General features: G+C 45.3%; 3 protein-coding genes across 3 annotated transcripts in view; all 3 read right to left on the bottom strand.

The window, feature by feature from the left end:
• Positions 1–606: 606 nt before the first annotated feature.
• Positions 607–5,894, bottom strand: smpdl3a (sphingomyelin phosphodiesterase acid like 3A). Its single transcript, XM_070987335.1, has 8 exons — positions 5,709–5,894; positions 4,871–5,084; positions 3,163–3,307; positions 2,908–3,004; positions 2,321–2,484; positions 2,057–2,237; positions 1,797–1,921; positions 607–1,251 (listed from the first exon to the last, which is right to left on the bottom strand). Exons 1-8 carry the CDS (start codon positions 5,803–5,805, stop codon positions 946–948), a joined length of 1,329 nt encoding a protein of 442 aa, XP_070843436.1. The 5' UTR covers positions 5,806–5,894; the 3' UTR covers positions 607–945.
• Positions 5,895–7,308: 1,414 nt separating this feature from the next.
• Positions 7,309–9,170, bottom strand: LOC139347733 (fatty acid-binding protein, brain). The gene is made up of 4 exons (XM_070987488.1): positions 9,034–9,170; positions 8,713–8,885; positions 8,271–8,372; positions 7,309–7,584 (listed from the first exon to the last, which is right to left on the bottom strand). Exons 1-4 carry the CDS (start codon positions 9,104–9,106, stop codon positions 7,534–7,536), a joined length of 399 nt encoding a protein of 132 aa, XP_070843589.1. The 5' UTR covers positions 9,107–9,170; the 3' UTR covers positions 7,309–7,533.
• Positions 9,171–11,457: 2,287 nt separating this feature from the next.
• LOC139347268 (uncharacterized) overlaps positions 11,458–17,145 on the bottom strand; it is a 233,030-nt gene continuing 227,342 nt past the window's right edge. Inside the window, exons 8-9 of the mRNA XM_070986694.1 lie at positions 11,698–11,766; positions 11,458–11,565 (exon numbers count right to left, since the gene is read on the bottom strand). Coding sequence (XP_070842795.1) covers positions 11,458–11,565; positions 11,698–11,766 — 177 coding nt within the window. The remainder of the gene's footprint in view (positions 11,566–11,697; positions 11,767–17,145) is intronic.

Raw genomic sequence — 17,145 nt, 5'->3', positions numbered from 1 at the left:
TTGAAGAGCGAGTTAATCCATCCTCCATCAGATAAAAACACACCTGACACTGAGCCAAAGCTGGTAGAAGAACATCAATATCAAAAACTGTTTTAACCTCCAAAGGAGTGCAAATGACACCTAATTTATTCACTTCTCTCGTCCTGCGTCTGAGCTGGACGAGTGGGTTCGGGAGGTGTTGGTGGAGGTCAACAGTCCTTCTATCCCTCAGAAACGCGTCACATTACAGAAGATAAAGACGCTCAAACTGCCGTTTTCCTGCCACTTAAAAAACAGCATTCAGGATCAAGCAGCACCATCGGCTCAAGCGATGGTCGGCAATTAGATGGTTCCTGAGATTAGGAGTAATCCATTAGTGCGAGGAGGGATACGGGGACAGACCGGTGTGATGGACTGACTCCTTATTATGAGGTGCAGCGTCTACAGGCGACCACGGCTCAGTGGTTTCCCTCATAGCATGACAGCAGCCTCAGAGCTGAGGCGAGCTCGAGAGGGTTTTTAATGCTTTAAGGCAGCAAAGTGTGTGTGTGCTGCATTTGAGGTCCGCACTGCAGACGATTATGATGTTAGATGGAATATCACCTGATGAAGGAAAAGCATGCGATACCCCTTTTTCATAGTTTATTCAGTAAAAAAATATAGAATTTCTCAATAAATCATTTTGAAAATCAAAACTAAATGTGAGTCCTGAGGCAAAGCCCTTCAGTTCCTTCATTTTTGAGACTTTTCTTACAATCATCACACTGTATTGCTTATTTCCTTCTTATTAAACTACTGATTCACTGTGGAATTGTGCATTTTGTACTTCTGAAGCCAGAAAGAAATATATTTGGATTAATGAGTGCGTGGCTTCCTCCTCGTGATTCCAGCAGAGTAAATCAAAAAAAGGCTGATTTTAAAACTCCTGGCTCCTGAGATAAATTCCCATTTTCATCCACGAGCGCGCTACCATCCTCCCTTTGCGACACACCTGGAGTAGGACGGCTGGTCCAGGTAGAGCACGGCGCACACCTGGCTGAGCTTACAGTCTCCCTCGCAGACGATGCTGCTGTCGTAGCCGACCATGAAGTGGCTGAAATACTTGTCGAAGGCTTTGGTCCGCGGCAGCCTGAAGCTCAGGCCCAGCTGGAGGAGGCTCAGCGGCCGCAGGTCAGCCAGTCCAAAGGCCTCCGTCATGACGTACTCCAGCCTCCAGTCAGATCTTTGTTTCTCGTTGGCTTCCGTCAGATTCAGATAGTACTGCCAGATATCCTTCAGAGAGGCAGAAAGGCAAGAAAAGAGCGAGAGGGGAGAGAGAAAAAGTCTTTGAGTCCTTTTCAACGGCAGAAACAGTTTTTGTGTGCTGACTGACACCGTGATTAATCATCAGGAGGGACTTTTTCTTCTGGCTTTGATCGGGAGACAAACGTCAGAGGAGGCGTTTCAGGGCTCATCTCCCTGAACCCTTTCAGACTTTTACTGGATTTACCGTCAGCTTTCATAACAGACGGAGTGAAGACTTTAGAGAGAGCTTCATCACCTGGAGCAACGACAGTCACCTGAGGATCAATATCAGCTCAACCAATCAGGTTTTAAGGTTTCATTGAGCCAACACTCTGAGTGGAAGAGCAGGTCTGCATCACCTCTGAAGCTCAAACTTGTCAGATTAAAAGCATCAAACCTCCAGGTTTTAGTTTGCCAGCTGTGATTTCAAGGTTTGGCCCTCTGCTTTGTGGGACGTGTCCACACATTTCTGTCTCTTTCAGGGCTGGTTTAGTTCCACTGAAGGGAAGTCTTAACGCAGCAGAGCTTCTTACCATCACAGCGTAGTCCGCAGCGTTGTACATGTACATGCGGAAAGCCGGGTTGTTGGAGTAGGGCTCCAAAACATGTTTGATTGGTGTAACAGCCGGAGACACAAAGAGCGAGTTCACTGGTTTACCTGCAGGAGACAAAACAAACAATATGACATACGTCCAATGTAAAATATGCAACGTTCAACAATACGTCTTCTGTGCAACATTCTACTTATTAACAGATTACAAATACAGAATATGATGAACACGTCTGCTGTCACCCTGTTTGTCCAACAGCACCATGACGCTGTCCCGGTGGGTGTGGCCGTAGAAATGCCCGGCGATGACGTGACTGTACTCCCTGCAGATGGCGACCAGCCTCTCGTTGTGGCTCTCTCTGATGGCGGTGGTGTTTCTGGCAAAGGGCAGGTAGCCCACAGGTACATGAGCGATGATGTACACCTGCAGCAGGAAGGCGTGATCATTAACATGCAGCGCTGTGAGGAGGGTCAAAGGTCGGCAGGGCTCAAGAAAACACTGCAGACCTGCTCCAGGCTCTGAGCTGCTTTCTCCAGGGTTTTCTCCAGCCACTCGAACTGTCCAGCCGGGTCGGTCATGTTACTGGTGACTTTATCAGGACCGTAGTAGAGGATGGTGTTGAGGCTAACCACCCGTAAACCAGGCTTCACCAGCTGGGAGTAGAAACCACCTGCAGACGCAGAGCAAAGCTCAACGTGAAGCTTCAGTCAATGCTGAGGAGAGAGCGTCAGCGTGACAGCCAAAGCTGTGTTGAGTTCAACAAAGCTCAAGATGACAAGTCGAGTCTAATGCGTGCTTAAATTTAACTTAAGGTGTGAACACAGGCATCAACTTTTACATGAACATGATTTTCTTCCTCATTTCTCAATGCGGAACTTTAAAGTTTGCAGGATTTTATGCTGATATTTCTGTCGACTTTCACATGATTTCAGCGTTTCGACTGTGCTGGCAGCGCAGTGAAGTCACAATAGAAGAGCTTGCATTCAGACTAAATCCAATAAATAATGAGATTAATGTGTTTAGGTCTGGGGGGCTTGAGGAGCATTACTGTGGCAGAAAGACCCTCGCAGCAGCTGATGGACCAACATGTCACCTTGTGAGAGTGTGAGCAGAGCCTCAGGCTGCAGCCAGGCTTTCCACAGCTGGGCGGCCGCTTGGTAGATGGCGTTGGTGGAGGTCGGCATCTGGTCCTAAGAACAGCGAAGCAAACGGCGCGTTGGACGGCAGCATCGAACGCACGCTCACACACAACACAGCAAGTTCATAACAGGGTGACGCTTTCATTTCACCTCACAGCTGCTTCATTTGACCTGCGTGCGTCACCCTGCTGTCATGTGACGGGTGTTACCTGAGGCCAGTAGTCGTGGTTTCCCAGGGCGGGGTAGACCGTCAGGTTGGGGAAGTGCTGCCTGATGGTCTGGGTCATGTTACTGATCACCTGGATCACCATGTCTGTGGAGAGCTCGTCTGCAGGGACGTGAGGTGGACTGTCGCTGGTGGAGAGGGAAAAGACGGCGCAGCGTCATTCACCCAGCTCACGCTCATGACCATCTGAACAGGCTTTGTTATTTTCTGAGGTTTTCAGACTGTGTTTGACTCTGAATCCACACAAAATGTCATTCTTTCTTAAATGAATTACAAAGAGCCATAAATCGATTATCAGAGTTTGATATCTGACAACTAATCAATGAATGCATAAACTGCTGCAGCTCCGAGGTTTAATGATAAAAGACTTCCAGCAAAGAGAACTAAGCCTGACTTTAAATGAAGTAACGGCACCACGTGGTCTGAAGGAAAACCCTCATGTCTCAACACGACTGTACTTCCTGTCCATCAAAGCGCGGCGGCTGACTCTCTCCCTCCAAACATGGCCGACTCAGCGGAGCTCCACTCATCTGCACAGTCCTGCAGACGTCACGTGATTCCTCTGCACGGTGGATTAAGAGAAAAGGCAAACTCATGCCACAAAGCCCAAGAACAACAGAATAAAGCAAAAATCTGCTTGCACAGTAACTTAAACTTGAAAAGGACTCCCGGTGTGGAGGATTAAGTGGCATGGCATCCTCTTACGCGTGTTTAATAAGCCCATGAATTCCTGGATTAGCTGATTAGCTGCTGATTAATGGAGCTGTGTGGACGCACTGCTGCTGTGACTGATGTTGCTCACAGCTTTTCTGCCATTATCAGCTTCCTCAGAGACGCAGAGCAGCACTTTGAGAGACTTCAGCTCATCTGCAGACTTGATTCGCCGTCTTTAGACACGCTGTCGGCCCTGTGCCCTCATTATGGTGAACAATCGTTTGAACCCCACTCGCTTCTGACATCTTTCTTAACTGTGGACATTTGTGAAATGGTGGGTTTTCATATTCAGGAAGCGCCACTTCTGCTTGCTGACACTTCTTACGGGAACCACCGCGACGATGACACTCTGACCTTAACCGTAAACGACCTCACGTCTTCATCCGGCGCCACAGTAAAGGTGTGTTCAGACCACCTGTGAAGAGTGACTCAAGGCCAGGATGTGTTCATCAAGAGCTCTCCACTGATTCAGCTTTGCACAAAGAAAATCCAGCTGGTCTAAAAGTGGACAGTGAAAACCAGGCGGCCGGACCACCTGCTCTCCACAGAAACTGCTAACATGACGATGTTTAGCAGGTAGAATATTTGGTACACACATAGTTTGGTGTGTTAGCATAGCATTTTCTTATTAGCATTAAAGACAGACTCCAGCTGAGGCCGACGGGACGTGCAGAACGTGAAGGTCCGTACCTAATAAAATGGACACTTCTGCTTTTAGTGTGGCTAAAAACAACCATGAAACTCTCCCTTGAGGAAGCAGGGAGTTCATCTCATTACAACATCCTCGTTCTTCAAACCTCAAAGCGGTTTGGTTCCCACATGAAAGCACAGGACGCACACAGAAACACACGAAGCGCCGGCCGCTGTGCCAACAGGATGTGAAACTCCAGCGAAGCCACAGATACTGTTTCTATGAGCTGATCACGGTCACACAGAAAAACCACTTCATTCTGTCTCTCCCTCGTCAGCCTACCCACCCCGTCCAAATGATGAAGTCCTGCGGCTGAGTGAGCGCGGCCATGTGAGCCAGCGCTGACTGGATGAGGCGGTACGGCGAGTCACACAGGAAGTCCCCGTACAGGCCGGCGTGGGCGGCAGGGACTCCTTTGGACGAGAAGCAAACCTTGGTGGGATCTGGGGCCAGGTGGTAGGTGGGGTCCAGGTGGAGGTCCGTGATGTGCCAGAACCTGCCTGGACGGATGGAGGGAAAGTGAGGAAGAAGAAGGGATGAAGGGTTGTGTTGTGAGATGAAGGGCTTTTATCAGACCTACTGTTTTATATTTTTATCTCACAGTACAGTCTCTCTCTCCCTTCCCTTTTTTATTTTCATCATTAAAGTCATACTTCATGCGAGGTTCAACATCTTGCTGCAAACCTGTTTTACAATTAAGTAAAAAAAACAAAAAAAAAACATCAGCTCCAGTAATTGGACGTACGTCGTACGTCGTCTGCGTGGTGACGTTTACGCTTGAACTCCGTTTAAAAAATCGTCAATTTATACGTTTTTCTTCAGTTCAGGCAAAACACAACTTTCATAGCAAAACTGAACCCTTCACATAAATCCTCAGGGTCTTTGGGTAAATTCGGGGACATTGACATGCATCAAGCAGCGGCAAATTTCAGAAAACACCCACTTTTATAGCTAAACGTCAGAATACATTTGATGCTCGTCCCGCTAAATGAAGCCCAGCAGATAAACAAAAGTTTGCTGTACGTTTTGACCTCTGTGGGTCTATAAATACTGACACAATGCGGCGGCAAACTGCTAGACGTTCACCTGAGTTCTCACTGACATGTTCCGGAGTTTCCACTCACCTGTAGCCGGCAGGTAGCTGCTTCCAGCGGGCGCCGCCGCGAGCGGAGCCGCGCCACATGTCAGCGTCACAAACCACCAAACACAGACCGTGTTCATCGTGTCACAGACCGACTGAGTAGTTTCATAAAGACGACATGTAAAATCAGCAGCAAACCAGAGCAGTTCTCTCTCCTCAAACACAAACAGGAAGTGGAGGCGCGGTCACGTGACCGCCTGTGTTTTGGCGCTCAGATGCGGAAGCTGAAGAAGGATTTCACTGATCAATGATCTGTTAAACAGGATCAATAAGTGCAGTTTATAATAATGTAAAACTACATATATTATATATAATACTGTCAGAGGGCCATTATTCTGTCATTTTCAACACTTTCGGTACTTTTCCTGAGTTACTTTAATTTAAATAACATTCACAATGTAGGAGCTTAACACATATTCCTCCAAATATGTCGGTTGTTAATGAAAAATCTTGAGTTTTGGGGCATTTTCTCCCTCTGTTGCTTTATGTTCATGTACATAACAAAGCCTGGATGAGTTTGTGTGGAATCATTGTTCAGTGCAGCCCATCAAACAGCAGAGGTGCAAAATGTGTGTGTGTGTGTGTGTGTGTGTGTGTGTGTGTGTGTGTGTGTGTGTGTGTGTGTGTGTGTGTGTGTGTGTATGTGTGTGCGTGCGTGCGTGTGTGTGTGCGTGACGCTGACAGGAAAGTCTTGTATTGATCAGAGAAATCCTTCATCCAGTGCATGGCATGAAATAAATATTTAATCTCACAATATTCAAAAACCCCAAATAGCACTTAAATTGTAGCTACGATCGTTTAATAAGAGGACATGTGGCCTCTCATCATGTGGGCTTGAGCTATGAGCCTTTAACGCTTTCATTTTAAGGATCTGTAGAGAACCAAAGAGGAAAAACTATCCAGTATGTGACGCACACACAGAGAGATGGAGAATTATATACATCACTTGTGTACATAACCTCTTTTCTTTCCTGTCTGTTCAGTCATCATGTGACTCTTCTTCTTTTCGTCTTTGGGCTTAAAATAAAGGGTCAGTCCTCTCAAAACCACGAAAACCACATTTCCAGCTTTCATGGGGTAACAGACTAACAGGGACACTGATCCTGGACCTGCTGCTGAATATGTGAAAAACTGGACGTTCAGGTCTTTTTGATAGAGCGCTTGAACACACTGTGAAAACATGCCTCCATAGCAAGGACTGACGAGTCGTTTGAGGCCTTAAAATCACATCAGGGGAGAAATCAGAGACCGAATGTTCGCTCTGACGGGATCATTTGGATTATTGATGCAGCTGCTCCAGAGAATAGTCTCATTACGCCTCCAGGTTTTGAAGCTGCGCTGGAATATTGTGTCAGACTTTGAGGAAATTTTGTCATAATCAGAGACTGTGGTGTGTTATTTTATTGTGTGAATAGAGAATAATGTTTCAGCGATGCAGTGACACATGAAGTCATGCAGAGCACGTTTTCTCTCTTTTAAAGAAGGGATTCAGTATCTGAAGGTTAAAGTCGATTCTCTGTTCTTTATATTGACTGATAGAACTGTTACAACACAATATGAACACATCAGAGAAGACACAAACATTTACTCTGTGTTTGTTTTTATTTCATGTTTCACACACGGCTGCAAAGACGATCCATCCATCACGACAGAAATGTTTTCATATAAAAAAAATTCTTACAAAACACGTGCAGCCTGCAGGCCGAGTACATGTGGAGGAAGACGAAGTGCAAAGAGAAGCATACAGTCAACAATAATTAGAAAATCAACACTTCCTGGCCGGTTTGGGACGCTGTCAGCCCGAGCGCTCATGCCTTCTCGTAGGTACGCACGGCGTGGATGTCCTCAAAGGTCAAATTCTGCAGAGGAGAGAGGACAGTTACCAGGACAGCGAACTGGACGCTCCCAGTTTGCTCATTTCACCGACAGAAACAGCTCAGCGCTGTGACAGAGGAAGCTTTGGAAGCTGGCTGGTTGGTAAAGAGCAAACTAATTTGACTATGAATGCATGAAAAGGCACTCTCACTCATTCACTCTTCTCAGCTGGAGCTTCAGAAAGGCAACAAAAGTGCCTGAAAAGTGTTTTTTCCTCTTATTTTCAGCCCAAAGTGACGACCTGCAGAGGTTTTACTTGTAATAACACATGAATGATATTTAACTAGCTGCACATTTTCTCCTCAACATGTTACATTCTCTGAAATCCTCAGGATTTTTTCAGGATATTTCTTTTTATTTGAGGGCGTTTGATGGGAAAGTGATTGGATATTGATCTGAGAATTGGCATTCCTGCCTGTTAATTTGCTTTCTGAGTGCACTGAAACATCATAAACATTTTATAAAAATAAGCATTTCTTGGTGCTAGGCTTCAAAATGCAAAGCAAATTTCCCAGAAGGCTAAAAAACTGTCATTGATGGCCCCATAAAACTTTCAGTTTGAGCGTCCCTCTCGTCTTTGTCTCTAAATGTTCTCCACTGAAGTCCTTCGTGTGTGTGAAGGACCATCAGGCAGGAATACGACGTCTGACAGATCTGCGTCTGCTCTTACCATGACCATCTTGCCATCCTTCATTTCTCTGACAAACTTGGTCTCTTTGCCGTCCCACTTCTGGACGTGGACCAGCTTGTCTCCGTCCATAGTCACAGTGGACTGAAAGACAAAAGGCAAGATTGTTTTGAAGTGAGTGAGGAGGAGGATGGCTGCACTGAGATGCTGCCAACGCTCGTCTGTTTCTGGAGGTCTTAAGATGTCAATCCTAGTCACCGACCCACAAAGGGAAACAAAAAACACCCCAAAAACAATACCTTTTGTCTTAAAAACAAACAAAAATCTGCATTAAATAACATCTTTTAGACAAATGTTATGATTAGGGTTATTTGAATTAAAGCCCAGTTGAAGTTAGACACCCCCTCAGACACTGCCTGCATGTATTTTATCTTTTGAAGAATAACCAGACGCAGACGAGGATTTTGAAAAGGTTTCGACTCACTTTGCAGTTCCTGTCGTCAGCGGTGGTCTCGTCAAACTCCTCTCCCAGCTTGAAGGAGATCTCTGTGTTTTTGAAGGTGCTCTGGGTGCGGATCACCACCTTGTCACCCTCCTGGCTGATGATGACAGTCGGCTTGGTCACATTACCAACCTGCCGGGTGGCGAAGCCCACACCTGACGGGGGCACAGGGGTGAAACATGACGGCCTGCTTCACGACAACCCCTGAACGTATCATTTGTTACAGACACACTTATTCCGCCTTGATTCACTGCATGTGTGAGTGAACAGAGACAAAGCAGAGAAGAAGAGTCAGCTACTCACCGAGTGCTTTCATGTACTCATCGAAGTTCTCACTGTCGACCAGTTTCCAAGTGGCACAGAAGGCGTCGACCATGGTGAAGGTTTTCAGAGGCGAAGTAACTCCAAAGCACACTGAGCAAGCTGCAGCTTCTCCAAGTTTCCCCCCTTGTGTTATTATTCTGCTCCTTATTATTATGCATGCAGGTGGGTGGCGCCATGCTTCCCATTGGCTCAGGAGATTTCCTCTCAGTCGTTATTGGATATTTAAATTGGGTCATGATCTTACGGACCCTTGGGCGAGAAAAAAAAAGCTTAATTAGCTCATTTGTATGCCTAATGATGCAATTCTCTCATCAGTGGTGTTTGGTGAGGTCGAATCTCAGCTTAACGAAATCCACATTTCAGAGTGAAAGACAGCAAAGACCAAAAAGTTCGATTTGTTTTCGTTTCAGGAGATCAGAAAGAAGCAAAACCTCGCAGGGAGGCTTCAGTGAGGCCTCTGTTTGAACGAGCTCAGACTGAGGAAGCTTCCTCAACCGGTTAGCAAGCTTTAGCGGCTAATCCATATTTATGTTTGGATGAATGTTCTCATCTTAATCCCCTGTTAGCCTCGTGCTGGAGACAGACCTCCTTGTGTCTGGAATGTGTCCTGTAGGGGAGCGTCAGTGGAGCAGAATCAGTGTGTTTGACAGCCCTTTGTCCTGGACTGCATTAACGACCCCCCCACTGCAATTTCTTCATGCTCAACACACACAGTAATTACTGTCTCCAAACGTGTGTGTGTGTGTGTGCGTGTGTGTGTGTGTGTGTGCGTGTGCGTGTGCGTGTGCGCGTGTGTGTGTGTGTGTGTGTGTGCAGGTTCTGCTCTCTCACACACAGTGGATGTATGTTAGTGTCATGTCTGCCTCCAGCTCTGCGTGGAAGAGTGTTTTTCTTGTTGATGCAGTGAGTAAAGGAGGCAAACTGCAGCTTCTATCAGGCAAGTTACAGCTGATGTGTGGACACAGTTTATGAGCTGAGGACGAGCGTGTCCCAGCTGTGTCCATCACTTTTTAATGTCCCCCTGGAAATGTCATCTGTTTTTTCTAAAGGCTGCGTTTGTGTTTCTGCCGATGTTTTCTTGAATTTGTTGTGCTGTTGTGGGTTGAGCTCTCAGGGCCACCGTACTTGCTCCCTCAGAGCCGCGTCTTCATGATGAACATCAGTTTGACAACGTGAATCTGCTCTTTTCTATGAGCCAGTGCATGTTTTCTGTCAGATATCTGTCTGATAAGGGCTGGCATTGGCCTTTTTCTTGCATGTCAGAGAGAAATATTTTACGTTTCCTCACGTTTGACCTCATGGTGCACTGGCACTCAGCTAACTTAATGGACAAAATATCACATTTCTCCTTTTCATTTCTTCATCCCCCTTTCTGCTTTTCTCTCCTTCTTCTTCATCTAATCTGAAAACATGAAAACAGAACTCGTCGCCAAAGAGCAGGACTTGGTTTGACACCACTGTGTCTTTGAAGGCATGTCCTGGTCCAGTTTCTGCAGCTGAAGCTCGCTCTGTGTTACTCTGATTTCCTTTGCGGGGGCTCAGTCTGCTGGTCCAGGATCAGCAGCAGACAGTATTACACAATGCTTTTGGAACAGGATCAACAGTCACATATGGCTGCACGTTGAGGCGTCCACATACTTTTGTCTCTGCAGTGTGTGGGGAGTGGACAGCACTGAGCTCCACATGCTGTGGAGGATCTCTGGCGCCACCCTCTGGTGAGACACAGAAAAGCATCTGTTTGTAGTTTATATTGAGATGAGCAGCGACTGTTTGTCATATTTTAATTTCTTTTTTCATGGCTGACCTGGCTGAGCTCTAAGGGCTACATGTCATTGTGGATTTTCTTGTATCGTCCCCTCTGATTGGTCCTTTCAGTGAGTTTGTTACATACGTGTTTGAAAAGCTTCTTAAATTATATGACGTTTTTTTTAAAAGGAAATTAACTTTTAAGCAACTGGAGCCGTCAGATTTAGGTGCAATAATGAAAAGTTATTTGTGATATTTTAATGACACACACTCTATTCAACTTAAAAACAATATAAACTTTATTTGTATGGCACCTTTTGTACAGGAGCTGCAGCTCGAAGTGCTTCACAACAAATAAATCACAAATTAAATGTAAAGCATGAAGAATAAAACCCATTTGAGAATGATAAAAGATGAAAATAAAGACATCACATGAGATGGAAAATAGAATAATAAAATAATAATAATAAAAAAATCTAATAAAACATCAGTACAGAGAATGCATAAAGTCAAGTAGAATACAACAATTTGAAAGCCGTGCAGCCGTGCATCAGCATGAAGCAAAGCACCAAAGTTTCAGGCCGAGTTAAAGGCCAATGGAAAAGTAAGTAAAGTAAAATAAGTGGAACGATGTGAGCTGTAAAATACTGCGGTCTCTTATTTGTTGACGGTGGCGTAGAGGTTGCGAATATCTTCAGAGGCTCGAGCTGAAGAAGAGGAAGCTTTCACAGTCGTGTAGGTCACATCTTCATCTTTCTCCAGAGCCTGGAAAACAACAAGCAGCACAACATTAAACGATCATGCAAGTAAATGCAACATCATGATGTCAAGCACTGTGATGCTCAGTGAAGAAACAACAAACAAAGAGACCTTCATCACTGTAAGCAGACAGCTTACCTGAGCTTTACTGCTGCTCTTCTTGGAGAAGCTGATGGAGGCGTAGGAAACACCATCTTCAGGATCAGCCTGCACAGAGAGGACAACATGGCCGCTCAGTCACATGTGGATTTAGACCGTCTGGATGTGCGGCTCCTCCTCAATCATGGCTCACCTACACCTGAACCTCGTGCCAATCAGCCACCACAGCTGCAGCCAATCCACCAATCAGCAGCCACAGGATAAAAACCAGCTTCTTCTCACCTGTCAGACTGTCGTATCCACCCGCCTGATAACACGTCTCGGTCTCTCAGCTCTCACGGTGTTTTGCTCTTTGCTCTAGTTTTTGCTTTTCCAGCTCAGCTCCAGTCCACCACCTGAAATCCTGCTGAGTCATCTCACCTGCCTGCCCTGGTCGTCTCCCAGTGATCAATCAATCTACCTTTTCGTGACAATAAATCCTTTCTTTCTGAAACCAATACAAAGAATGGATGGAGAGGTAGAGCGTGGGTGGAGCTGAGGTGGCTGAATGAAGCCTGGCTGCTGAAACCACGTCGCTCGCTGTTACTGAAAGAGGCCGTGCCCATAATTATACATAACTTTAAGCCTAATCATCATTAAAACTGCTGACTTATGTCAGTGAGTGAGTCACAAACAGGGAGAATTAGCTGTAGAGACCAGGCTGTAAACACGTTTATTATTATCCATTTTAATGTGGGGGTCTATGAGGACTGACTTGCTTTTGGAACCAGCCTCAAGTGGGCATTTGAGGAACTGCAGCTTTCTGCACTTCCCTTTGTCTTCATTTTTTAAAGGTTTCAGTCAACAATACAAACATCAGAGATGTTCATAAGTGTTTTTTTATTTTTTCCTCAGATAATTCGACCCAGTCTCGCTCTCCTGCGCTGTGATTGGCTTGTACTCGTTTCCTCGGTGTGTCTTTCTGATTGGATGGTGGCTGTGGACGTGTTTCCCGCCCTAAATGTCAGCGAGAACAAACTGATTTAGCAACTTTCTGTCTACGACTGTCTGTGAAACATCTGTCATTGGTCAGATTATCTCTGGTTTCCTCGCTGTATTCTGAACTTCCCTTTTCATGTTTGCTGCACATCCTCTCTCTCATCACTGTACAGAAAGTGAAACACAGTTAGAGTCAGAGAGGGTGACTTTGTGCTGGTGGAGGGTGTGATCTCACTGTGTCCTGGCTGCGTCCTGGAGGAGGAGGCTGAGTCCCTGCAGGGTTTGAGGTCAGTCGCTGGACAGACACAGTTAGAGCTGGTCAGAAAGCGTCTCACAGTTCAGTTCATGCACATGCTGTCAGGACACAATGCAAACTGCTGGACCACGAGACAGTGTGTCTGAATCCACCACAACCAGCACAAATACTGTCGCTGTGAAGCCTCTAATGTCAGAGCTGATGAAAGGCTGCAGCCACTGAACACAGGACAGTCAGCACTGTTCATCTCAGCTCATCCTTTCTCAGCTACAGAACCAAATTCACACTTTTTAAACTCACCACACTGTCGTTCGTCCGTGTTTTGTTGCCTGAAAAGACAAAAAGAGTCGACTTCAGCTTCCAAACAGATCATCTAGTTTGATTTAAACTTCCCGGTGATGAAAGTTAAATCTGAGCTCTCACCTTCAGCTCTCCTCCCTCTGATGACTTTCACAACAATCATTAAAAGAGCGACTAGAACCACAGCCACAACGATGCACAACCACCACCAATCTGCAAACACAGTGAAAACATGTGAAGCTTCGTGGCTGCAGCGGCCTGTTCTGTTCAGTCACTGAGCTGAAAGAGAATTACTTCAGATTTTCATTCACGGTTTTAAACAAATCAAACACTTTTAGTAGAAAAACACAATCTGCAGCTTCTCAACAAGACAAACACTGAGCTCAGCTTCACTCACGGCTTCTTCCCACAGCTTTCAGCCTCATGTCACAGTTGAAACGGGGTTGAAAGCTCCACAAAAAATCAGAAAGTGCAGCCGCAGCTGACAAACGAGACGAAGCAGAAAAGTCCAAACATGAAGCAGAGACACAAAGTGTCCGTCAGGATCTGAGCGCTCGTCTGCCTGCAGGTCTTTGCTGACTGAATTCAGCACAAACAGACACATGAAAGCGTTCAGTCTCGACCTTTAAGTTCTGTTGAAGCTCCTTTGATTGTGGTGATGGTTCCTGCTTTTGTGCTTGATTCTGTTGTTATTGTTGTTGTTGTTTTGTCCTCACCTGAGCAGATGAACACAGCTCAACAAACTGTTCAGTACAAAACTTGTGTTTAAATTTGTGCTGTCAGGCGATTAAAAAATTAATCTAATTAATTACAGGATTTGTAATTAATTAATCTAATTAATCGCATTTTAATCTCATATCTGCTAAAGGTCCCCAAATAAAGAATTTGAATTCTAGGACATTACAAAATTGTAGTGAATGACTAATCAATTGAATGCACCAAGAAGAGCAGATCTGATATCCACGTTTTTATTGGTAAAGTGTGCTTCATAATCAGAGGAGCAATCAGCAGCAACCCACTTTGCGATTGAGTTTGTCAGTTTTTCTGTCGTGGCTTTGCTCATTGTTAAGTAAGAAATTTTCTCTTCGCTCACCGCTAGGTAGGGCGCAGAGGCGCTGAGCGGAGGCGGCGGAGCTCAGGGTTACGTCATCAACAAGTGTGAGCGATTCACCGTTGCTAGGCAACGCAAGTAGTAGTAGTAGTAGACGCAGTAGTCACTGTGTCTGCCTGAAATAGCGAACGTACACAAACAGCTAAGCTAACGTTAGCATTGTATTTAGCTTAACGGTAGTTCGTAAACGCTGCCTGGAGCTGTTATCTTATTGGTTGCGCTTTGAAAGGTCAGCGGCAAACGAGGTCAAAGTTAAAGTAATTTGAACTCTGAGTGCAGCGGTAAGCGGCAGATCCGAGCGGTGCGCCACGCCGAGGGTAGCGGTGCCGTTTAGTCGGGCGCCAGCGCTCTCTCCATAGGGAAACAATGGGACAGCCGGCGCAAAGCGTTTTTACCGCTGATCATGTGTCGGAGCCTTAACTCAGCAAGTGTGGGTTGGCGGAGTGAGCTCACGGTAGCACTAGCGGCACTAGCAGCAACTACATGTTTAGCGTTTAAATGATAATTCAGGCTGGAGCTGCTACGGTGATAGGAAAATTCTTTTTTACACAAGGTACAAATCACTGCGTCCTTGTTAACAGTCCCGCCTTTGTTCTTTTTATAAATAAACTTGCCGTTCAAAGGTCCAAGTAGGCTTGGCTCGCTCTCCGGTGTCGCATCCATGTCTGTTGTCACCCTGCTTTTGACTAGTGGCGCAGGTAGGATGCGACCTGCCGCTGCAGCCTACGGGTCACTCAAAGGGCCAAATTTAAAATGCTTGCGCATTGAATTGCTACTCATGTTTAACTGCGTTAATTTTTAGGGCGCGTTAATTTGCAGCGTAATCAATTAATCTAATTAACGCGTTAAACTGACAGCCCTAGTTTAAATCCATAAAATAAAACAATATTTCAGGTAATTATTCAGTGTGAAGTGACTTTAAACAGCTCAACATATTCTCACCTGGTTTCTCGCCTGAGGGCTGACGGATGAAGGCAAACAGCTCCTCTTTGTCACCATTGGTCACGTTACACATGAATAATTCATACTTTGGTGTGTAAATGTAATGTGAAGACAGAAACTTCACAGAGTCGACGCAGGCAGACTGTGATGTCCTGATTTGTTGGTTATGTTCATCCCCTTCTTGACCGTTATATAACCACTGCACTTTGAGTTCACATCGTTCATATGTCGTCACAGAGCAGATTAACGTCGCCTTATCAGTGTCCTTATGTTCAGTCACTGGAGAAGATGGAGATAATGAGAGAAAGACAACGAGAGTGAAATCAGCCTCATCACTGAATCATAATTATTGTAATGTTTCAGCATTTTGTTCTAAAGTGACAGTTTGAGCTGAAAACACTTTGATGTAAATACTCACTGTGAATAACAGACAGATGAACCAAAGAGTCTGAACCTTGTTTTCCTGATATGAACTCTCTGCATGTGTAACGACCAACATCTTTGTCTGTGACCTCCTTCATGACCAGAGAACAGTCCTCTGTGACGCTCAGTCTGTCTGATGCACGTTTGTCAGGGTTAACTTTTCCATGAGTAACCAGCTCTACTGTTTGTCTGTTTCCTAAAGTATTGGAGATCCAGCAATAACTGTCACATTTACGCTTATTTTTCACTGCATGTTCACAAGGCAAAGAGACGTCTTCTCCAGCTCTGACAGTGACGGAGCTGCTGTGTTGTTCAGCTGCAGCTGTTAAGAAGATGAGACAAAGTGATGAAATCAGTGAAATGAGAATGACGTTCATCATTAATGTGAAGATTATTTCTTCATCCTTGTCTCCAGGAGTTCACTGAACTCACCATGTTAAGAACAAACCACAGACTTGGTCGTCTTTGATCAATGAACTTGGATAATAAAGTCGCGGTAATAATAATGCTGAAGTTATTTTTTTATTATTTTGTGATTTATGTCTTCTTACCTGTAAACTGAAGCAGCGCCGTCAGAAATAAAGAAATGTGAATCCGTTTGAAGTCAGCCGTCATGATTCTGTCTCTCCTCTGTCTCTTGTTCTCACGCTCTCGACAGTCTGAGTTGCTAAAGTAACGCTTTGGTGGTGATATGCTTTATCCACTTCCTGCTGCAGCTGTGATGTCACTTCCTCATCGCAGTTTTTGGTGCTTTTAGATTTTCATCTGTCTGAATTTCTTGGAAACCTTAAAAAGGCTCTTTGAAACTTTTCACTTTCAGTTTTCATGTATTTTTCTCTCATCCACATCGACTGACAGCGACGCCACAGTCTTGATCAGCAGCGTGAGATGCTGAGACGTCGGTGAAGACGTCAGAGGCTGCAGCAGCTGATGAAGGTCCTGAGCCCGTGAAGAAGACAAAGACCAAGTTTGTGCTTTCACTGAGCCGATCGAATGCCGCCACAAACAAACTATACGAAGACTCCCACAGAGCATTTCTCACAGTTATGTGTTTCACCTCCTGAGAAGAAGAAGCAGAAGTTCAATGTGTTGAGATCAACTAAGATAAACGTTTTCTATCATGCAGCTTGTTGTCTTTAGAGAGTATTTCTCTGAAACAGACAGCGGTCACGGCGATGACTGACAGCACAGACGAACAGACAGACAAAGAGTCGAACTCCTCGTCCAGCAGAGTTTGACCGGAGACGTTCATGGTGCAACATGGGGACACTGTCGCTGCTGCAAGAGAACACATGAGAAGACATTTTAGTGGTGAGACTCGTTTGTTCCTCATTTTATCTTTGCAGTTTTTTTGGTCAGAGAAGTGAAGAAGTGTCTTGATGAGAATGTGGTTCAGCAGCAGCAGATCAGATAACACTCACAGAAACACTGTTTATTAGCAGAGTGAAGGAGGGGAAACAGCTGAAGTTATTGTCAT

Source organism: Chaetodon trifascialis, chromosome 19 (assembly GCF_039877785.1).
Source record: "Chaetodon trifascialis isolate fChaTrf1 chromosome 19, fChaTrf1.hap1, whole genome shotgun sequence".
NCBI lineage: Eukaryota > Metazoa > Chordata > Actinopteri > Chaetodontiformes > Chaetodontidae > Chaetodon > Chaetodon trifascialis.
This window is presented reverse-complemented; position numbering and strand designations above follow the sequence as displayed.